The sequence below is a fragment of the Schistocerca serialis genome, chromosome 12, assembly GCF_023864345.2.
Source record: "Schistocerca serialis cubense isolate TAMUIC-IGC-003099 chromosome 12, iqSchSeri2.2, whole genome shotgun sequence".
NCBI classification, from domain to species: domain Eukaryota; kingdom Metazoa; phylum Arthropoda; class Insecta; order Orthoptera; family Acrididae; genus Schistocerca; species Schistocerca serialis.
The window spans coordinates 106,545,562-106,569,506 of NC_064649.1; the positions used below are offsets into that span (position 1 = coordinate 106,545,562).

Consider the following 23,945-nt stretch of genomic DNA (forward strand, 5'->3'; position numbering starts at 1 on the left):
TTCAGGGTGCATATGCCCCTGGACAACCAAGAAATCTGGTAAAACTGTGGAAATTTTTCACTGTTTTAATTTTCAGTTAAATTTTTGTATTTTTGACTAGTGGGAACTGATACCGTAACGTCAAATTTTACTTTAGCCCACTGCTGCGGGATAATACTGCACCAATAAAATGTAAATGAGAGGCAAACACAAAAATAAAACTTTAGTTGCAAAGAAAATGCACCATTTGCAACAACGAAACACAGTCCCAGAAGACCAGCCATTTATACTATTACTTAAAAAAATTTTACTGACACATTTTTGTTTGATTTATCTTAAAGGATTGCGCATGCTATAAAAGATCAATATTATATGTGAAAGCTTACCTTTTCTTGTAGCTGTACTGTGTATATATTAATTTAAACCAATAGCTTTTCCCATTTATGTGTTCGTGCTGCTGTGATGTTGCTATTGGCTGACTACATCACATGTCCTACACACTGAATATAGCTCATTAGCTGGTGTTTCGTATTTATACATTCGTAATAGGAAAATATGCAGTGTGCATGTTGCTATGTATCAGAGATCTTTCTAAAATATACTGTTTTTTGCTGGGTTTTTGTTTCCTAATGGGCCATAAGTTCTACACTGGTGTAAAAACATTTACCATTTAAAGGATAGATAAGTTTTGCAGGTCCGAGGAAAAGTATATTGCCATGTATCATATACGTGGCACTCTCTCCGTTATTTTGTGATAGTGCGAAACGAGCTGCACTTCTTTGAACTTTTTCGATGTCCTCTGTCGATCCTGTCTGATGCACAGCAATACTCCAGAAGAGGACGTACAAGCGTAGTGTAGGCAGTCACTTTATTATACCTGTCACATTTTCCCAGCGTTCTGCCAATAAATCGTAGTCTTTGTTTTCCTTTCGCCACAACATTGTGTACGTAATCATTCCAACTTAAGTTATTCATACTTGTAATCCCTAAGTATTCAGTTAAATTCACAGCCTTTGGATTCATGTGGTTTATCATGTAACTGAAATTTATCAGATTCCTTTTAGAACTCATGTGGATGACTTCACACTTTTCACGATTTTTAGAGACAATTGCCAGTTTCACACCATACAGATATCTAATATAAATCATTTTGCAATTTGTTTTGATCATCTGATGACTTTACAAGACATTAAATAACAGCATCATCTACAAACAATCTGAGTGCTACTCAGATTCTCTTCTAAACCTTTGTACAGATCAGGAACAGCAGAGGGCCTACAACACATCTTTGGAGAAGGGCAGATATTACTTCTGTTTTACTTGATGACTTTCCATCAATTACTATCAACTTTGACCTTTCTAACTGTGGTCTTTCTAACAGAAAATCACGTATGACATCATACTTCTGAGACAATAGTCCAAAGGCATGTACTGTATTTACTCAAATTTAAGCCGCACTCGAATCTAAGCCGCACCTGAAAAATGAAGACTCGAAATCGAGGAAAAAAAATTTTCCTGGATCTAAGCCGCACCTGAAATCTGAGACTCGAAATTCAAGGGGAGAGAAAAGCTTAGGCTGCACCTCCAAATCGAAACAAAGTTGGTCCATTGTAATATGAGACACAATTTAGGTCGAATGAATGACACTACAGCTATAGTAGTTTGGTTCGAGTCGTAGGCTTAGTAGTTAAGCTTTACCAGGTAGCCGTTGCTAAGCGTCAGGCACTCCGTCTGTATTTATACGGGTACCCTTCCTTTTTCACGTGCTTCGTCTGGTTTGAATTGATTGCTTATTTTTCTTTGATCTGATAAGTGCCGTTCTCTTTGTTGTAGGTGTTTACGCCACTCAAAGCTGAAAATGCATTACTGTACTGTGTCATGCATTGTTTGTCGCTTTCTGATAATGAGTGTTTACGGCCTGCTACCGCTCGTGGCATGGCTTGCTTTTGTGCGCACTACCGCCACTTACAATTTTTTTTAAAAAAAAGAGAGAGAGAGAGAGGAATCGGCTCATTGGTGAAACAATGGCAAGAGACTGGTATTTGTTGCTACCTACACTGCTGCTTTCTTTGATAATGATCAACAAGAACCAAATAATAGACTGCATATGATAGAAGATGTTCTGAACGAGAGTTTAGTGAAAAATTTTCTCCGTTTGAAAATCTTTGCAGACGCCTCTTTAGTACATTACATTCTGCACAGAAATTAGAGTCATCTTAGATTTAAAAATCTAATCAATTCCCGTGCTTCATTTCTGGCTGTATCGCTATTTGGCATAAGAATAATACGAATATAAACATGACATGATATGTATATTCTTCCGCATTTGCTGTTGTCTCACTCTAGTTTCGTAGCTTATTAGCCAGACAGGATTTAAATGAGATAGCAGCAAACACGAAAGAATACATGGCAAAATGTTTATATTCGTATTATTATTATGGTGAAGAGAATACTTCATGTGATTCACAATTCATAAAATTTCCTATTAGCAGCCATCTCTTCTCACATGTAGGAGAAAATTCAGAATGCAGAGTTGGCCATACTGACAAACATCCCAAACAGTCTTGCCAGTCGGATTTTCCTAGTACACTGAAATGCTGCTACATTCAAAGATGAACAATACGTAATTTGTTTTTACTTCGTTGGATAATGTATGAAAAGCCAGTGGTCGAAACTCAGGGCAGAGAAAGAAAGCAAGTCTTCCACCTTTTTTTAATTTATTTACTGATGCAGAGGTTTTGGTGCCAGTATTTATCTTTGTGCCTGCAAAGTGCTACATATATTCGAAGACAGAAGTTAGTTGTGGCGGCACGTACCAACATTTTTCAGAACTTCCGCTTTGCACTCGATTCTAAGCCGCAGGCGGTTTTTTGGATTACAAAAACCGTAAAAAAGTGCGGCTTAGATTCGAGTAATTATGGTAATCTCATTAGAAGTCACTTGTGGGGTATGGTGTCAAAAGCCTTGTCCAAAATCTAAAAGTATGGAATCAATTTGACATCCCCTGTAAATCTGTTACTGTGTTTCAGGAAATCCGGGGCCACAGGGATTGCCGGGAGCTCCCGGTCCTGAAGGTCCGAAAGGAGACACCGGTTCAGAGGGGCCATCAGGACCACCAGGGCAGCCCGGGCCGCAGGGTCCTGCGGGAGACAGGGGGCTGCCCGGACTTCCGGGACCCACGGGACTGGCGGGCGCCCGGGGACCGAGGGGTGCACCGGTGAGTATCCGCAGGGATGGTGGTAGGAAATTCCAGGGAATCCTGGGGCATGTTCGAGAGAATTGAATTGTGTGTTGGTGGATCAAAATATATACCAAGTACATGTGTTTCTGCTCATTTTTGGGGGGTTTTAACATTTTCCTTAATTTTTCTTTTCTTATGTCTGGACCACACAAAAATGTAAAATAGGGGTTTCACTGTGTATGCAAATATGGGACTAAGGGTGCAGTACTTCAATGGCTTACTTCTTACTTTGTTGTTGTTGTGGTCTTCAGCCCTGAGACTGGTTTGATGCAGCTTTCCATGCTACTCTATCCTGTGCAAGCTTCTTCATCTCCCAGTACTTACCGCAACCCACATCCTTCTGAATCTGCTTAGTGTATTCATCTCTTGGTCTCCCTCTATGATTTTTACCCTCCACACTGCCCTCCAATGCTAAATTTGTGATCCCTTGATGCCTCAGAACATGTCCTACCAACCGATCCCTTCTTCTAGTCAAGTTGTGCCAGAAACTTCTCTTCTCCCCAATCCTATTCAGTACCTCCTCATTAGTTATGTGATCTACTCATCTAATCTTCAGCATTCTTCTGTAGCACCACATTTCGAAAGCTTCTATTCTCTTCTTGTCCAAACTATTTATCGTCCATGTTTCACTTCCATACATGGCTACACTCCATACAAATACTACCAGAAACGACTTCATGACACTTAAATCTATACTCGATGTTAACAAATTTCTCTTCTTCAGAAACGCTTTCCTTCCCATTGCCAGTCTACATTTTAAATCCTCTCTACTTCGACCATCATCAGTTATTTTGCTCCCCAAATAGCAAAACTCATTTACTACTTGAAGTGTCTCATTTCCCAGTCTAATTCCCTCAGCATCACCCGACTTAATTCGACTACATTCCATTATCCTCGTTTTGCTTTTGTTGATGTTCATCTTATATCCCATTTCAGGACACTGTCCATTCCATTCAACTGCCCTTCCAAGTCCTTTGCTATCTCTGACAGAATTACAATGTCATCGGCGAACCTCAGAGTTTTTATTTCTTCTCCATAGATTTTAATACCTACTCTGAATTTTTCTTTTGTTTCCTTTACTGCTTGCTCAATATACAGATTGAACAACATCGGGGAGAGGCTACAACCCTGTCTCACTCCCTTCCCAACAACTGCTTCCCTTTCATGCCCCTCCACTCTTACAACTGCCATCTGGTTTCTGTACAAATTGTAAATAGCCTTTCGCTCCCTGTATTTTGCCCCTGCCACCTTTAGAATTTGAAAGAGAGTATTCCAGTCAACATTGTCAAAAGCTTTCTCTAAGTCTACAAATGCTAGAAACGTAGGTTTGCCATTCCTTAATCTTTCTTGTAAGATAAGTCGCAAGGTCAGTATTGCCTCACGTGTTCCTACATTTCTACGGAATCCAAATTGATCTTCCCCAAGGTTGGCTTCTACTAGTTTTTCCATTCGTCTGTAAAGAATTCACGTTAGTATTTTGCAGCTGTGGCTTCTTACTTATCTAATAGAAAACAAAGAAGAATCATCTCTTCAAATGGTGTTAACTACCATTCAGACTGGAAAACAACAACACAGGGTATCCTGCAAGTTTCGATCCTTGGTCCAATTCTCTTTCTATTATATGTCAACAACTTACCATGAAACATAAATTCACCATCCGTTCTGTTTGCTGATGACACGTCTGTCTCGATAGAAAGTGAAGAAACAGAAATGACTCCTGATAGAGTCACTGGTACATTAGAGAGGCTAGAGTCATGGTTCCAGTTAAATGGTCTGAAGCTTAACATATCAAAAACAAACTTGATTGAATTCAGAACCAGTCAAGAGACCAGGAAATTAGTATAAATCATAAAAATCTGCCAAATTTCTAGGTCTACACCTTGATAAGAGTTTAAACTGGAACACACATATCGAGTACCTGTGCAGCAAACTGGGTAGCTTTGCATATGCCATGCATATATTATCAAGTGCTACTAACATGTCCGATTGCAAAGTAGCGTATCTAAGATACTTTGAATCAGTTGTAAGATACGGCATTATTTTCTGGGGAAGCTCCAATAATATATCTCGTGTACTGAAGCTCCAGAAGAAAATTATCAGAAATACGTGCACTGCACAGCAAAGAGAATCATGTCGTCCATTATTACAGAAACTAAAAATTTTGACTGTCTCTTCCCTATACATATACGAGCTAATGATATTTTTACACGACAAACCGGAATTGTTCATTAGAAACCAATTTAATCATCCATACAGTACAAGGAATAAAGATAATTTTATGATTCCTGCCCATAGATTGAAATTATAAGCTCAGTCCCCACAAGGTATGGGCATGAAAGTCTACAACAAACTTAAAGGCAAAAACGTTCTAAACATGGAACTAGGGATACTAAAAAAGAAGTTACATGAAATTCTTATACACAAATGGTATTACTCATTAGAAGAGTTCATGGAATATGAACTGATAATTTGAGCAGAACCCAACCACAAATTAGCATTATATTGTGGGGGTGGGGGGGGGAGGGGGGGTGGGGGGGGGGGGAAATGTCCATTATGAAGAAAGATATTTTCCTATTCTTGAAAATAAGAAAATACTGCTACATAGACTAAATAGAGTTTTAAAAATTAATATTAGATTCTGTTTGTAATTTCTGACGTGTCTCATGTACCATTATCACATGAATTGTATGTTATGAGACTAATAAATCACAATTCACAATGCATTTGAACACACAGTTCTGTGTCTCGCCATGGATTGGCTGACATACTGTTTGCACTTGTTGAATGCTACCCACAGGCTGACTGGTTTTTTGCATACCACATTTATTTAAAGACGTGTGGAACAGTTATCATAAAATGTTAAAATACAAAGCTGTACATTGTAGACGTACATAACATAAAAGACAGGAAAAATATAAAGTATACAGATACACAAGATACCGTTTTGATTAATAATTGATTAAATACGCTCAGGAAAGCATGTTCTGTTTTATATTGCTGGAGTATGGACCTACACTTGTATTCACAATAAAACCTGCCAGGAACTATTTGGAAATTCAGATTTTCTAATTAACTATTTTATGAACTAACAAGCTATTCAGGTAAAATTATATATTTTTGGAAGCAGAAAAACTAGGGCTCCAAGACTGTGACACTGGGTATCCAAAAGGATAACGTTTTGAGATTCACAAATTCTGGAATACTTATGATGACATCAATTTTGAGTAAAAATAAATTTTGGGGCCTTGTTTTCAGGAATGATACAATAATATTTGAAAGAAGAGAATAAGGGCTTAAAAATGCCAATCCCGAAACTAACAATTATATAATCATGAATTATTAATGAGGTGGTTTCTGTAAATGCATGTGATTTTCAAGAATTGTATGTTTGGAATATTTCTAAAAGTAAAATGTTTTGCTCATTAATGTTTTGCACATTTGTTAACATCAGGCTGAAAACATCAACCAAATACTAAACTTTTTAAAAAGACAGCTTGGGTAAGAATGTATAGATTTCATATACACTGGGTTCTGTTTTGTCTGTGGAGTAGGAGGCACAAAATAAACTAAAAAAAGAAAGAGATTGATAGCAGGAGTCACGTTAGGAATGTGTCTTGCTATGTTTCATCCCATTTCCCGTTTTAAGCATAACAACATGTGGTTATGCTGAAGGAAATATTTACAGTAATTAAATTTGAAAAAATTGTACTAGTGTCATGTTTATAATAATATCAACAAAATGAAACTTCCTGGCAGGTTAAAACTGTGTACCAGACTGAGACTCAAACTCAGGACCTTTGCCTTTTGCAGGCAAGTGCTCTACCAACTGAGCTACCCAAGCACTACTCATGCCCCATCCTCATAGCTTTACTTCTGCCAGTACCTTGTCTCCTACCTTTCAAACTTTACAGAAGCTCTCTTGCAGAAGTAAAGCTGTGAGGATGGGGCATGAGTAGTGCTTGGGTAGCTCAGTTGGCAGAGCACTTGCCGGTGAAAGGCAAAGGTACCGAGTTCAAGTCTCGATCCGGCACACAGTTTTAATCTGCCATGAAGTTTCACATCAGCAGACACTCCGCTGCAGAGTGAAAATCTCATTCTGCTAATGTCAACAAAAGTTTCTAAAGCTGTTTAAGGGGTCTCTTTTGGCTGTCTTCAATTAGCACATTAAACAGATTATCAAATCTGTCCTGGTGAAGTGCTGTTTCAAACACTTCAAGTAGGTCAAGTTTTCTCCTCTTCTCCTCTATGTGTAATACTTCTGCATCCTCCCCACTTGGTTTTGGTGGGTGGCTGTTTTTGGCTAATGTTAATTGTCTAGTCTGTGTCTGTGTTCTTTGCACTAGTGCGGTGAAACAGAGGGACACATGCTGGAAATTTTAAAGTAGATAACAAACCTCTACATTATGACTGCTATTTTGAAAAATTCAAATACTTCAGATTGATGAATGAAAGACAGCCAGATGTTGTGGCATTGCTGTGTGTTAACTTTGATTTACTGTGATTTATTAACCACTACCTCGATGAAATGGGTAGTATTAAAAACATATTAGGCATATTATTTTATACGCTCGGACTGTGATACAGGGTGACACTGGACCACCGGGAAAACCCGGCAATGAAGGACCGCCCGGATCTCCTGGAATTTTGGGACCACCTGGACCACCTGGTCCGGCTGGAGAACCTGGAAGCGAAGGTCCTGCAGGCAAAGCTGGGCCGCCTGGAATAGCGGGACGGCCGGGAGACAAGGGACCTCCGGGACCCCTCGGTTCCCCTGGACCCAGCGGTGCTCCGGGTCTGCCTGTAAGTGCAAAGTCTTCACTTATAAACAACATGACTACACGTCTGCTCTGTGTTTAAGTTCTGCCACACAATTTTTATCCACTTCTTACTAAGATATGTGTCTTGATTGTGTCGCATGTATTCCAGTGATTCTGCGTGCAGGATCACATTAGCAAATGATTTGGCAGAAATAATACATAATTCATGTGGGGAAGCTGCTACTCACCATATAGTGGAAATGCTGAGTTGCAGATAGGCATGACAAAAAGACTGTCAAACAAAGCTTTCGGCCAAACCAGGTTTTCATCAGAATAGGCAACACAACACGCACACACACACACACACACACACACACACACACACACACACACACACACACACACACGTGGCAGCCAGAGACTGTGGTCATGTGTGTGTGAGTGCATTTGCACGTGTGCTTGTGTGTGTGTGTGTGTGTGTGTGTGTTGTGTTGCCTATTCTGATGAAAACCTGTTTGGCCGAAAGCTTTGTTTGGCAATATTTTCGTTGTGCTTATCTGTGACTCAGCATCTCCTGTATATGGTTAGTAACAGCTTTCCTATTGATATTATTGTCATTATTTTATTTTTGATTTTCCATTGTTTGAAAATTCGTATGGAGGAACATTAAATACAGTACGCTAAGGGTTCAGTGCTAGACCCGTGCCTGTTCTTGGTTTATGCATGTGGTTTACATGGGACATTGGAGGAATCTTCAAAAAGTGTAACATCCTGGAAGCACTTGAAAGCAATGTGTTACTGTGGACTGGCCAATGGATGGTAATATATGCTACAGAGGTGAACCACAGAGGAAATAAGGAAATGCCATCAACTGAGAAGAAAGTGGACGACAGATGTCAAAAAAGTTATGGACACCAGGAATCTCTAAGTAGGGGAATGAGAAGACTAAATCATGCAGTTTGAGAAGTGAGTACTGGCATTAAATACAGTCATTGAAAGAGGACAGGAGTGGACAGGAATTAATTTTCTGTGTGTGTGTGTGTGTGTGTGTGTGTGTGTGTGTGTGTGTGTGTGTGTGAGAGAGAGAGAGAGAGAGAGAGAGAGAGAGAGAGAGAGAACAATGACTGTGGCTATTTGCAGCTTTCCGTGTGCATTTTCCTCTCATCATTATTGTTCAGTGAAAAGAGCACATCTTGTATCATTGTATTCATTGTAGTGTACCACAAATCTTGAATTGTTTTTGATTTAGGTGATAGTGACCAATCTTTCCAGATGCCACTGCATTATTTCTTTTATTTACATGACGAGTGAGTCTCATGTCTTTTCATATTCAAATATTTTTCTCTAAAATTTTAAAACAAGTTGTGACTGTTAATGCCAGTTTTGTGCTTAAGTTTGTCACCTGGGCAGTATATTAGGCCCAGAAAACTGAAGGACTTATTTTTCTAACAAGCAGTGGACTGATCATGGGCTGAAACTGAAACACGTGATGAGAATTTGGTATGATACACATTTCATTGTGCATTGATAAAGAGTGTTTGCTACAAGAGATTGTTATTTATGATTGAACTGTATGGCAGTCACAGTTTCCGAAAATGTTCTTTCTGAATTAAATTATTTGCCACTGTTTCATAAGAAAATTAAATAGGAAAATATCTGCATAGAAATATCGCAATATTACACTTCTCGTAGGTCTTTTCAGGATAAATGTTTCCAAGAAAGAAAGCTGCCAAATAGGTATGACAATAGATGGAGAAACAGATAATGTCAGCCTGGACAGTTATATCATTATTTTTAGTGTAAAAATCATTCTAACTGTAATGTAAATTTATTAAATTTATGACATATCTTGTACATAGAGGAAATGGATTGCAAATGTACATCATCAGTTGAATAGTAAGCAGTACAGGAAGAGTGAGTGATTGTCCACTAGTTTACGTTTCCTTCATTTTTTAATCTAGAAGTTTTTCTTTAAGATAGATATCTAAATGCGTTCTAGTCACTTACTGTCATTTATATGTCACTGAATGAAACATTAATATTTTTCCCTGTTTTGCAGGGGCCAGTTGGACCTACCGGACCACCAGGGCCTGCCGGAGAGAGAGGTCCGAGGGGAGAGACTGGACCACAGGGTGTCGAAGGACAGCAGGTAGGCGCACTGGCAGAGCAGAGTGTCGGCGTTCGTACTCTGCAAGCCACTGTCGAGTGCGTGACACAGGGTTCTTCCTGTTGTACAATTTATTAGGGTTTCTTACTACTCCATTTGCATACAGAGTGCGGGAAGAATTACAGCTTAAATGGCTTCTGTGCATTTCCTAACTAGCCTAATCTTGGCTTCACAGAGTCTATAGGAGGGTGAAAGATACTGGGTGTTCTAAAAGTCTCTCCGCAGTGCCGCGTTTGCTGTATGATTGTTTGCCTGCCTGGGTTACTTCCCTTCAAGTGGACTCTCACAACATTCCACTGTTTCGTTTAGCTCAGCCAGCATCAGTAGTATCGTTGGTTTTGCGTCGTTATGTGTTGACGTGAACATTTAAGTTTAGTTCCTTTGTTCGTTTGTTTCATTTTTCTCACTGTTAAAATGCTAACCATTGAAGAACATGTGTTTTTAGTCGAGCAAGTGTTCAAATCTGGTGGTAAATACACAGTTTCATTTCGTCTAACATTTAATTCAGTTTTGCCGGAGATGACACTCCCACATTGCGATACTGTGCAAGATTTGATTAACAAATTTCGAAGTACGGATTCAGTGACAGATGCACCGAGAAGTGGTCATCCTACCATTATGTAACTGAGGATAAACTACTCAATATTTCCAATAAAATGTCCACGAGTCCGAACAAGTCAGTAAGAAAACTCGCCAGGAAATTGATGTTTGTGTTGGAAAAGCCCACACAGCTGTAAGGAAAAAATTAGAACTTTTCCCATACAAAGTGACAGTCATTCAAGAACTGAAAAATACTGATCATGGCAAGAGACTGCATTATTGTCAATGGTTCAAAAATTTTTTTCAAAAAATGGAAGGGATATTCTTAATGAAACGTTTTTCACCGATGAGGCGTGGTTTCATCTATCTGGGTACATGAACTCGCAAAATTTTTGTATGTGGAGTACTGCAAATCCATTGTGGATTTATGAGGAACCACTTCATTCTGTGAAAATAGGAGTTTCGATTGCAATTTCTAGACGTCGGATTGTGGGTCCCATATTTTTCAATGAAACAATAAACACACAATTATACTGCAGTGATATTCTGTACCCATTCATAGGAGAGCTTGTGTTAAGTGATATACTGAATGTTTATTTTCAACGCGATGGTTCAACCGTGCATACAGCTTGTGTTTCGACGTCACTGCTTCCTGATGTTTTTGGTGATCGCATAATTTCAAAGGGACTTTGGCCTCCACAATCACCTGACATTTTCTTCTGTGGTGCAGTGCAACCAACTGTCTATAAAAATCGTCCAAAATCCATCGATGAATTGAAAACTGCAATATCCACTTTCACTGCTTGGAAACATGATTAGGCGAATTGAATTGTGTATTCAACAATTGGGGGGGGGGGGGGGGGACACTTTCAACATTTAATGTGAAATTTGTTAGTAAAGAATATGGCACTGAGGAGAGACTTTTTGAACGTCCCGTATGTCAAGATCCTTCATTTAACATTGGTTCTCAAAACATTTTAAGTAGGCTTATGTTGGATAATGTGCATCTGTCTTTGAACTTCTACCAGTTTGTGCTGCTCTTCTCTGTATACATTCAGTATACCTCATGTTAGCCTTGGCTCCCACACTCTCAATCAATATTACAATCTTGTGGGTTAGGTTTCAAATTTTTTGTGGCTCAGCTGCATCACTTTTCTGTACCACTCTTGACTAATAATTTTGAGAGTTCCTTGTTTCCATTTAGCAGTTGTTTTGTTCCATATTGTGACTACCAGAGTGCAACAGACCATTTCAAACCTCAACAATAAGAGAAAGCCACGTGTCACTGAGAAAAATATAGTATGTTCTCCTACATTTCGTTAGTTTGAGCTGACTCTGCATTATTTTAGACTGTGAAGTTTCATTAAACATATGTAAGGTATCTAAACACTTGTATGAAGTGGAGAAACTCATCATTTCTTATCTTACTCATAATTTTCAGCATCCTTCTACAGCATCAAATCTCAAATGCTTTGATTGTCTTTATTTCTGAATTTCCCGTTGTCCAAGGTCTACTTCCATACAGTTCTGTGCTCCAAATGTACATTCTCAGAAATTCCTTCCTCAAATTAAGTCTGATATTGATTGACTTCATTTGGCCATGAGTGCTCTCTTTGCTTGTGCCATTTTCTTTTTATGTCTTCCTTGCTTCTTCCATCATGGGTAATTTTGCTTCCAAGGAAGTAGCATTTCTTCATCTACTGGGGAGGTGTACAGTTTCACAACCATCACATGATAGGGCTTCAAATTAAGACTTTGCAATATCTGCCAGCAGCTCCTCCTACTTACATGTGCCTGTTGGACCAGTTTCTGTGTAGACTTCTTTGGACTTTGAATAATTCTTCAGGGAATATCTGCGACAGCTTCTGGTGTGTGAACTGAAGGAATTCTTTGTCATTTTACATTTTGCACAGATCTGTAGGTGCACCAGTTTTTATATGGACTCTATTGTTCTCTTTGCTGGTACTTCTCTATCTGAATACTTGCCCCAAAAATTGTGCAAATTTTCTTAACCGAACTTGTTTTCACATACGTTTCCACAATTTCAATTCTTTCTTCTATCAAGAAAGACATTCTGCAGACTGCAGAGACTAACTTCACTGATGAAATAAACTGAACTGTTGATAGAAGAATGCTAACAATCGATCATTGCATAAAAATGTCAATTGTTGTAGCTGTTTAGTCTATCTCAGAAGTCAAAATCTTGCATTGGCATTCAAAGGAGAGGCAGGCTACTTCTCACTGCACCACCCTTTGCTACACCCATCTGACTTCCTCAGTCCATAATTTTGCGGATGTCATATGAGACTGAGCTTTCTGGAATCTTTGTTGGTTGGCACTGAGCATGTCATTCTACTCAAAATACCAAATAGAGAGGTCAAATGAATCTTCTGCGAGAGCGTATTTTTTCTTGATTCTTAAAATGTCTTAGAAAGCTGGATTTTTAGCTGTTTACTAGTGGTCTCTTTTGTCTTAGGACAATGAAGAATTGAAACAACAATTCCTTCTCATCAGAATTAAGGAAAGTTGTAAATCATGACAAAGAAATATTGCTTATATGTTCCTATGAAAGTTGTAATCAACTTGCCCTTATTGCCTCAGACATAGCATGTGTTATATGTAGGGTTAGTGTGAGGTTCACAGTTTCTTACTAAATGAGGTTGTACAGTGTTTGAGATGACGACAGTTTACTACAAGTAAGCAGATTACAAATCTCCATATACCTGTTCCAGTTTGGGTTTTCCATGGTAAACCCATGTCACCAGATAATCACTAGATCAGGTCACAGTTTCTTCCTGTCTTTGCCCATCCTGATCTCATTCTGTACCTCTTATGACCTCTATGTTGATACAGCATTAAACTAAATTTACTTTATTAAATTATTTTAATAGTAACGTACACTTTATTATGCTTCCCGGTACAGATTTGTTGCCTTTCAGTGACACATACCTTCTATGCTGGTATTCTCAGAACATATTCATTATCCTCAGTCAGTCCAACCTAGTGCAATTTTTTTGGATCAAGAAATAGCCAGAGATGAGTTGTAAATTTGTTTCGCTGTGACCTCGTTTAAAAGTAAATTTGCAGTATTTACTGATAAAATGATATGTGTACTTTACTTCTGACTTCAAATCTTTGAATGTTGTGTTTCGGTAAGAATCACTTCAGAAATTAATCAAAGAAAATTTATCTACATTATGTATTCTAAATGGTGTATGGAAAGGAAAGGAGACTTTATGAGAAAAATCTAAGGTATAGATTTTTATATCATTGGAAAGTACAGTATATTGTCAATAAATTATTCATTTCATATCTTATTTCACAATGACTGTATGGAAAGTAAACTCTGTTATGTTGTAAATAAAATACTGCAATAATTAAAGGATATTTATTAAAGCTGACAAATTCCCTCCCCATGGAACTCTGAGACTGCAACCAATTTGTGACAGTAGACTCAACATCATTTGTAGCCAGGCCATATTTCATTTGCATGTAGAAGTAGAAATTCCTTGGAGCCAAGGCTGCAAAGTAGGTCTGAAATTCAAAATTATTGCAGTTGAAATAACAGAAGGGGTATTACAGAACATATTTTACATTTGGTAAGATTTTTAGGTGTGGTGATCATTTTGAACAGCTCGTATAGGCTATAAACAGACATCTCCACCCTTTTTATAAATATTGGCTTTTGGTTCAGTGTAATCACCAATATTAATACCACAATTGAAATGTGCCCTCTACTGAAGGTTTCACTCTGTATATTCTTATAGATCTTTTTAGTTCCTTGAAAAAATTCTCCACATCTGCTGTAAGGGTTTAGTTTTCTAATTAACAGGGACATTTTGAGAATATTTTCCCAGACTAGTGACTTATTGTTTGGTGCCATCCCCCCCCCCCCCCCCCCCTTCTCCTTTTCCCCCACGTAAAATTTCACCTGCATCAGTTTTCACTGATAATTTTGATATGCACTGTATTCAAATCTCGTATGCAAGCACCTCTTAAGCGGCTACTGCTAATTGTGATATGTCCCGTACAGCCTCTGTCACCCATCTCAGCTTGACACTCCAAGTGATGGCCTGTGTCACTTGTGCCTTAAACTGGCCCTTCTAATTACGCCAGTAAATTAACAGCAGTATCAACCTGTAGTTCACTCAGACACTGACTACAGTCTTCTGACGAAATCCTTTCGTTATTTGTGTAACAGTTCTGCAACAGCGTGAAACCATAGTGTGTCATTAAATTCCATTCCTCACACCTTCACTGTCACTGGCACTGGCATTGACATATCAAATACTGATATTTTTAAATAAAATATAACTGTCTACAATAACCTTAATAAGCAGTTCTAATAGCTATATCATTTTTAGTGAAATTAAATACTAAAGAGCGGGGTGTGGGATTGAGGGAGGGGAGAGGATGAGAAGTGATGTAGCTTTCTCACTGTCATGGCTCTAGTGCATCTCTACTTAATACGTCACACAAAGTCAGAGATTAGTTTTCTGGATAGGCCTCATCTCGTAATGTGAGATCCTGAGAAGTAATGTACATGTGTTCTGCCTTAGATTTCAGTGTTTGTGTTTATATTCATGTCTTATTATTTGTGTTTAGCTAGCTTATCTCATTTTAGGGTCTAAGAGGAAAACCCGGTGCTCCTGGACCGGAGGGTGCCAAGGGAGAGAGAGGAGAAGAGGGGCCGAAGGGCGCCAAGGGCCACCGAGGACTCATCGGGCTGCAGGGACTGCCTGGACCCATTGTGAGTACGCACACACGCACACCTGTACAGCCACATTGTGCCACATGAGTACAGTCAGCATACTGCTCAAAAAGGATTCATCCAAAAGCAAGCAAGTTTTTCTGGTTTGTTTATGTCTCTGTCAGTGACTTAATACTACCACCATTTGATGAGCTGTGTTAGTATGCATATTCTCTGCCTGGACACCAGCCAGACATGTAGTCATCAAAATAATTGTGCATAAAATTGAACTGACAACTTAGCTGTACAACCAAAGGGTATACCATTAATGGTCTTGCCAAGAAAATCTGAGAGATAACAGCTAAACAGGTAATTTGAAGAGTTTGAAATTTTTACTAATTTTTGTATTAAAAAAAAATTCTACACCAGTCATTAAATGAGCAAAGGGATTTTTGTAAAAAAAGAAAGCCTTTTTTAAATGTATTTCCAGGTATATTATGATGTCTTTTTTTCCAACTTACACTTGTCTAATAGTAGCCTGATTTAACTGTGCCCAAATACTGGCTGCTTGGCAAACCCTTGCAGCCACAGTTGACCAGTTTGCCACTTGTCGATCACATCTGTAGGCAGGCGTTGTATAACCTAGTTTACCTACACCAGTACTTACCCAATTTTTTACCAGTTTTCACTTTGTGAATGTTATATATATTTCACAATCAGTTTCATATTGTGAATATTTCAACGATGTTTTTGCAATTTAAAAGTTACTCATCTTACACTATTTTGTAGTTAAATGTAGCCATCAGTTCCACCCATCAGAGCACAGATACGTTTATACTGTCTGGGTGTCTATGACTCATGTAATAAAGCACATCTCTCTGGCTGCAACATAACTCTCTCTGCTTAGCTTTTTTGGTGTTACATATCATTTTTGCAGCCTCTTATCATTTAAGCACTCACTTGAGCAATTTTAACCCTGCTGCTGTCACATTTTCACGTGTCTCAATATAAATGAATCATCCTCGTAGTAAGGAATAGAGCAGATGCAGAAATGGGCACACTCACCTCTTTGTGCAGTGGGGTAATTATGAATAAATTGGTGTGTTTTAATCCACGATGGTGTGGGCTACATTATTTCATAAAACGACTAAATCATTTTACACTTTACTAAGGAGGAGAAACAATATTATTCTACCAAAGCAGTCACACAGTTTCTTCCACCAGCCCCTGCAACAACATAGCAGAACAAGAAATAAGAGACTGTAGTGTCTTGTTCATTTTTCCTTTTGTGTGTTACTGTGAAACATATTCAAGTACTTATATATATCAGTCTGATTTTGTAATTTAATTTCCTATTGTTGTGCTATCTCACTTTCTCTTCCTTTCAAAACAGATTTGATGACTTGCCAAGAATTCGTAACTGGTAATGATATTGCCTGTATGACCTGAACCTCAAATAACAACAGACAGATTCCTGTCGATGTTGAACCTTAATCTTCTGCACCTCCCTCTAATTTTCCAAAATGTATAATTTTTTAATGTCTGATAATAATACTCGAATTTTTCCTCCTGAAGATAACCTCAAATTAATTCTTCTTTTGGAAGGAAAAAAACCAGTTTTACATTTTATTGCTGCAGAAGTTCTGTGCTAAAGTGTCTGTGGATTTTCAGGGCCCCCCTGGAGACAAGGGAATGATTGGGCCTCCCGGACCACCAGGAAAGGATGGAGAAACTGGAACCAAAGGTAAGCCAGTAGAGGCAGTGTCTGCCTGTTATCAAGAGCAGTGTATTAGTCTTACACGTTTCCTCAGCTTTCCTTAATTTGAGCTTATGTTTTTGGAATGTGAGGTAACTGAACTTTTATTTACATTGCCATTGTCACAGTCTTCAGTCCATAGACTGGTTTGATGTGGCTCTCCTCGATACTCTATGCTGTGCGAGCATCTTCATCTCTCCATAACTGCTGCAGTCTACATCCATTTAATTTACTTCCTGCATTCAAGCCTCAGTTTCCCTCTACACTTTTAAGCACCTCCTGTCCCCCACCCCCAATCTTCTCTACATTTCGCAAGTCACAATTCCCTGATGCCTCAGAATGTGTCTTTTAGTCAAGTTGTGCTATAAATTTCTTTCCTCCCTGATTCAATTCCTCTTCATTAACTACCTGATGTACCCTTCTAATCTTCAGAATTTTGTGTACCCTCACATTTGAAACACTCATATTCTTTTCTTGTCTGCTCGATTCGTCCATGTTTCACTCGCATATGAGACTGCACTCTGGACAAATTCTTTCACGAAAGACTTCTCGTCATCTCTCTCTTTTCACAAAAGCTTTTCATGTTACTGCCACTCTGTGATTTATATCATCTACACGTCTGTCATTATCAGTTAATTCACCCTGAAAATAACAAAATTATTGCTTATATGTTCCTATGCAAGTTGTAATCAACTTGCCCTTTTTGCCTCAGACATAGCATGTGTTATATGTAGGGTTAGTGTGAGGTTAACGGTTTCTTACTACTACTTGCTGTATCTCATATAGTAATCAAATTTATACATCTACATGGATACTCTGTCTACATGTATACTATGCAAAGCTCTTTGATGTGTGTGGCAGTGGGTTTGTCCCTTTGTACCAGCTTTTAGGGCTTTCCGCTGTTCCATTCCTGTATGGAGCATAGGAAAAATGACTGTTCAAATGTCTCTGTATCTGCTGTAGCTAATCTGATCTTATCCTATGGGAGTGATATATAAGAGGTGGTTGTATATTTGTTGTATATCCATAGAGTCATCATTTAAAGCTGGTTATTGAAACTTGTAGAATTTCTTGAGATAGTTCCAAGAGTTTGTCAGTTCAGTTCTTTCAACATCTCTGTGACACACTCCATGGGTCAAACAAATCTGTGAGCATTTGTGCTGCCCTTCTCTGTATACATTCAATATCTGGTATGGGTACCACACACTCTAGCAACATACTAAGATGGGTTGCATGAACAACTCGTAAGCACTCTCCTTTGCAGACCGATTGAATTTGGTCTAGTATTTTACCAATAAACTGAATTCTGCTACCTCCATTACCCATGACAAAGTCTATGTGATTGTTCCACTTCATGTTCCTGTTATGTGTTGCAGACAAGTCTTTTTATGAGAGTACAGATTCATACTGTGACTCACTAAAATTATTCATAGGATATTGTGTATTTTTATTTTGTGAAGAGCATGGTAATGCGCTGTGTTTTTGGTGTCTCCATTTTTTTGTCAAAACCCTGTAGAAGAAAGGGCAACGGCAGTGTGTACACCGATTTGAAAGTTCACGGCTGTACTGGGACTTGAACCTGAGATGTTTCTCTGTTGCAGGCAAGTGCTCTAAGCGCTGAACTCTTGAAGCAAGACTTACGTTCTGCCCTCACAGCTTCATTACTCTCAGTATTTCTTCTCCTACCTCCTAAACTTCACGGAAGTTCTCCTGTGTACCTTGCGGGAATACTGCACACTCAGTTGCAAAAACGAAAATTCATTCTGGAGATAATCTCCTGCAATGTGACTAATACATTTCTCTGTGATATTCTTCCTTCCATGATGCTAGCCCTGCGATATATTTGGGAAACCTTGTGTGAAGTTTGGAAGGTAAAAAGCACCAGCAAAAGTAAAGTTGTGAGGCTAGGTTACAAGTCACGCTATGGCATTTTTGTTGGCACAGAATTTGCCTATGAGAGAGGAGGGTCCCAGGTTTGTGTCCCAGTCGGGACGCACTTGTAATCTGATTCATGTTTGTGGTAACCTGAATAATTCAGCTGAAGTCAAAATATGAAAAAGAGCTCAAAAACATAACAGAACCATCTCAGGTCTGAACTGCACCTGCTGCACACAGCAGGTTAAATGTCTTTCTGGGGCATCTGAGTGTTCAACACCTTGCACCTACATCTACATCTACACGTCTGCATAGATACTCTGCAAGCTACCGAACAATGCATGGCAGAGGGTACCCTGTACATCATTTCCTTTCCTGTTCTACTCGCAAATAGAAGAAGCAAAAAAGACAGCCCATATGCCTCTGTATGAACTCTAATTCTTCATATCTTATATTCATGGTTCTTATGCGCAATGTAAGTTGGAGGCAACAGAATCATTCTGCAGTCAGTTTCAAATGCCATTTCTCTAAATCTTCTCAGTAGTGTTCCTCAAAAAAAAAAGTTGCCCTCCTTCCAGGGATTCCCATTCGAGTTCCTGAAGCATTTCTGTATCACTTACATGTTTTTCAAAACTACCTGTAACAAATCTTGCAGCCCGCCTCTGAATTGCTTTGATGTCTTCCTTTAATCTCATCTGGTATGGATCCTAAATGCCTGAGCAGTACTCAAGAATAGGTTGCACCAGCATCCCCTATAAGCAGTCTCCTTTGCAGGTGAACCACGCTTTCCTAGAATTCTCCCAATAAACTAAAGTCAACCATTTGCCTTCCCTACCACAGGCTTCACACGCTCATTCCATTTCATATCACTTTGCAACATTACACTCAGATGCTTAAATGACGTGACTGTGTCAAGCAGGGCACTAGTAATACTACATTCAAACATTACAGGTTTTGTTTTATTTTTCCTACAAATAATTTGAAAAGAGGTGATAACACAGCTCATCAGATCCCACTAAAAATTTCCAGTCAGCTAGTATCCAGTTTCTGTGTTGTTTGTCTGATAGAAGACATGCACCTCAGTTTGCTCCTGTGAGCAATGATCTTTAATGAAGAACTTTACTTCCAATTTCCATAACAGTTAGTTGCCTTTATAATGCCCTGGAAACTGGTTGAGATCAACCTCTACTCACTGACAGCAGCAGTTCATGTAAGGTTTTAAACCAATTTTTTCACAACCATTCCCATAATACCACATTATATGGCTGCGAGTGGTTGACCATTCCTCGTACAGATGGTGGACAGTCCACATTGATACACTGACAAATTTGGCAAGTTCATTCTCGGTGTGGTCATGGCTACATATGAACACAATGGTTCCTTTTTGCCATTCTGACATCACTGTGTCATCCTGCCTTACTGTGCTCCTTCCATACAACCAACTGGCACACACTTACAGGATGGTGAAGTTAAAAGGAGAAAATAGACAGTTTTATGCAATAAATGATAGCATTTGTCTATCATTATTTCAGTTTATTGCTCGAGTGAAGCTAGATGCTTCTCTTTGCGGTCTGCAAAATGACTCTCGATAGACGAAAAAATTGAAACTGTGAAGTATATGTGAAAACAGGTTCAATTAAGGAATGAGTGAAATTTTCAGAGCTGTGTATCTGGATAGAGGAAGAGAACAATACAGAGTCTGTTTAAAAACTGGCACACATACGGATCTGTGCAAAATGTAGAACAACAAAGAATTCCTTCAGTTTGCACACCAGAGGTTATTGCAGTCATTCACCGAAGAATTATTCAGAGCTCAAAGAAATCTAGCAAGTGCATATAAGTAGGAAGAGTTCTCATTGGCTGTTGAAAAGTCTTTAATTTGAAGCCATATCACATGATGGTTGTGCACCAATTACAGGATGATGACAGTCAGAAATGTGTTGATTACTGCATGTGGGCTTTTCAATAACATCAACAATGGCTTGTTACACCCTTTCCATTAGATCGTTTGTGATGAAGCATGCTTTCACCTTTCTGGTCATGTGAATTCACAGAACACGAGGTACTGGAGAACAGAGAACCCTAATACTGTGTGTCAGCAATTACTCTGTTTTTTTTTTTTTTGGGGGGGGGGGGGGGGAGGGGGAGGGGAATCGGCATTCAGTGCCTATAACAGGGACACACATCATTAAACCAATATTTTTTGTCACTATGCTCAACACGGTTGCATAATATATGGAAATTTTTTGGTACATTTTGTGCTCGGCTCACTGAAAATGAAAGACAATACTACTTGAAACTTCCTGGAAGATTAAAACTGTGTGCCGGACTGAGACTCAAACTCAGGACCTTTGCCTTTCGCAGGCAAGTGCTCTACTGTGAAGACGGGGCATGAGTCGTGCTTGGGTAGCTCAGTTGGTAAAGCACTTGCCCGCAAAAGGCAAAGATCCTGAGTTCGAGTCTCGGTCCGGCACACAGTTTTAATCTGCCAGGAAGTTTCATATCAGCACACACTCCGCTGCAGAGTGAAAATCTCATTCTGGAAACATCTCCCAGGCTGTGGCTAAGCCATGTCTGTGCAGTATCCTTTCTTTCAGGAGTGCTAGTTCTGCAAGGTTGGCAGGAGAGCTTCTGTAAAGTTTGGAAGGTAGGAGACGAGGTACTGGCAGAAGTAAAGCTGTGAGGATGGGGCGTGAGCCGTGCTTGGGTAGCTCAGTTGGTAGAGCACTTGCCTGCAAAAGGCAAAGGTCCCGAGTTCGAGTCTCGATCCAGCACACAGTTTTAATATGCCAGGAAGTTTCATATCAGCGCACACTCCGCTGCAGAGTGAAAATCTCATTCGACAATACTACTTCTTCCAACAAGATGGGGATAAAATGCCACAAGTCTGAGGTATCTCTGGAATAAGTCCATCCCATCTTCCCTGAGAAACAAACTGTCAGAAAACATTTGTGGCCACCGCATTCATCAGATATAACAACAAGTGACACTGAAAGAGCAAGGTCTATGAAACAAATCCACAGACAATACAGGAACTTGAAGACCACATCAGCTGTGAAGTTTCCACCATCAGTATCTGAACTTTACGCCAAGTGTATCTGAATACGCTTGGATATGCACAGCTGTGTATTGGTGTTGCAGGTCCCTTTCAGTATCTTCCATAAATGTATTTTTCTTTGTAAATAAATCGTAAGTCTATTTCAGCTCTTTGTTTCTGTAATTTCACTGCATTTCCTTTAAACTTAGGCTACTTTTATCTGTGCCATCCTGTAGCACTTCACTTTCTTGATGTAACATCAGTTTTGGAAGTTCACATATTTTGTTCTTATAAGTGTATACTAACGTCCAGGTAGCATACTCTTGTCATCGCATCAAAATTGACACTGTCTTTCCTGACATTGTCTCCTTTTCCAGTAGTGTATTAGCTGTCAAGTAATACTTGTGACTCTGCAAATTTCATAAAATAAACCTGCACCTGTACGCTTTTCCAGGGACACCCGGAAGGGACGGAGCTCCAGGGCCACAGGGGATTTCCGGACCACCCGGGCCCAGGGGTCCCCCCGGAGAGGAGGGTCGCCACGGACCCCCGGGACCTCCCGGGCCGCCCGGACCTCCGGGAGCTCCTGGGGAGTCTCTGGGTTATGACGCCGCCGCTCTGGCTGCCATCCTGGGACAGGGCGCCGCCGGGCAGAGCAAGGTAAGTCGGTGGGCTGTCAGCTGCCCCGACCTGTCTCTTTGATAATGTCATTGCTGCAGCTTTATCAATGCTTCATAGGTGCCTTCAACAAAAATAATGTTCTCAACAATACAGTGAGCTGCTCTTGAAAAAGTTGTTAGAGAATGGAGAAAAGCAGGTGCACCAGCACACAGACTGGGACCAAGACGTAAGGGCATAGAATTAGACTGTTTAGCATTTGCTGATGACATGTCACTGATCGCACAAGACATTACCGATGCGCAGAAACAGCTAGAATTATTACAAGAGCAGGCAGCAAAAATAGGATTATAAATTTCATTTGAAAAAACAAAATTTATGACTGACATCAAAGATGCATCTTCTGATCTCAAAATTGGTAATAACTACATCTCTTGAGTAAAAGACTTTAAATATTTAGGTGAATGGATTGCAGAAAATTGTAATGAAAAGAAAGCTGTCAGATCAAGAGCCCAGAAAATGGAGACGGCATTTCAGTTAACAAAAAACATTTACAACAAAAAGAGTCTCTCGTGGAACTGCAAAATATGACACTACACAACAGTAATTAAACCCAAAGCTCTCTACGCATCTGAGACACTAAACCTTCAACACAGAACACTAAAAGAGGAATTAGAAGTGAAAGAACGTAAAATAATGAGGAAAATCCTAGGACCAAGAACTAAAGATGGTGTGCATTATCCAAAACCCAATGCAGAAATATGTAAAAATATCTCCAAAATAACACACACGATGCGCATGAGAAGAATCCAATTCATGGGGCATTTAGAAAGAATGGACTCCAACAGGTTAACACACAAAATCCATACATTTTTAAAGAACAAAACTACAAGACCAAACTGGTACAAACAGACAGAAAAAGACCTGAGGGAATTAGGGTCGCCAAATCTACATGATAGAAATGAAATCAGAAAAATCACAAACACACAGGGTTTTGAGGAAGAAGAGAGAAAAAGTAACCAACATGCATGGTCTATGCAACGAAAGCTAGCCCATTCATTTTTTTATGAAGGAATACTGGGTGAAAAGGAAGGCCAACAAATGTTGATTATGTGTGGTCCTAAGTGATCCATCTGTGAAGAAGAAGAAGAAGAACTGCAGGGTTCTGTGCACTGGAATAAATTCAAAATGAAACCAAAACAAACAACTAGCTGCACCCAGCTGGTACACGTGTAACAAAATATCGCTCTTTTCCACCTGAAGATGAGAGTATAAGCTCTCGAAA

The 23,945-nt window shown here is 39.3% G+C and overlaps 1 protein-coding gene across 2 annotated transcripts in view; it reads left to right on the top strand.

Annotated features, from left to right (window-relative positions):
• Window positions 1-23,945, top strand: part of LOC126428086 (collagen alpha-1(I) chain-like) — a 260,714-nt gene that overhangs the window by 215,175 nt on the left and 21,594 nt on the right. For both annotated transcript variants that reach the window (XM_050089976.1, XM_050089977.1), the window contains 6 exons: window positions 3,009-3,196; window positions 7,805-8,020; window positions 10,037-10,126; window positions 15,309-15,434; window positions 17,046-17,118; window positions 22,497-22,702. In XM_050089976.1, the coding sequence (XP_049945933.1) occupies window positions 3,009-3,196; window positions 7,805-8,020; window positions 10,037-10,126; window positions 15,309-15,434; window positions 17,046-17,118; window positions 22,497-22,702 (899 nt within the window). The remainder of the gene's footprint in view (window positions 1-3,008; window positions 3,197-7,804; window positions 8,021-10,036; window positions 10,127-15,308; window positions 15,435-17,045; window positions 17,119-22,496; window positions 22,703-23,945) is intronic.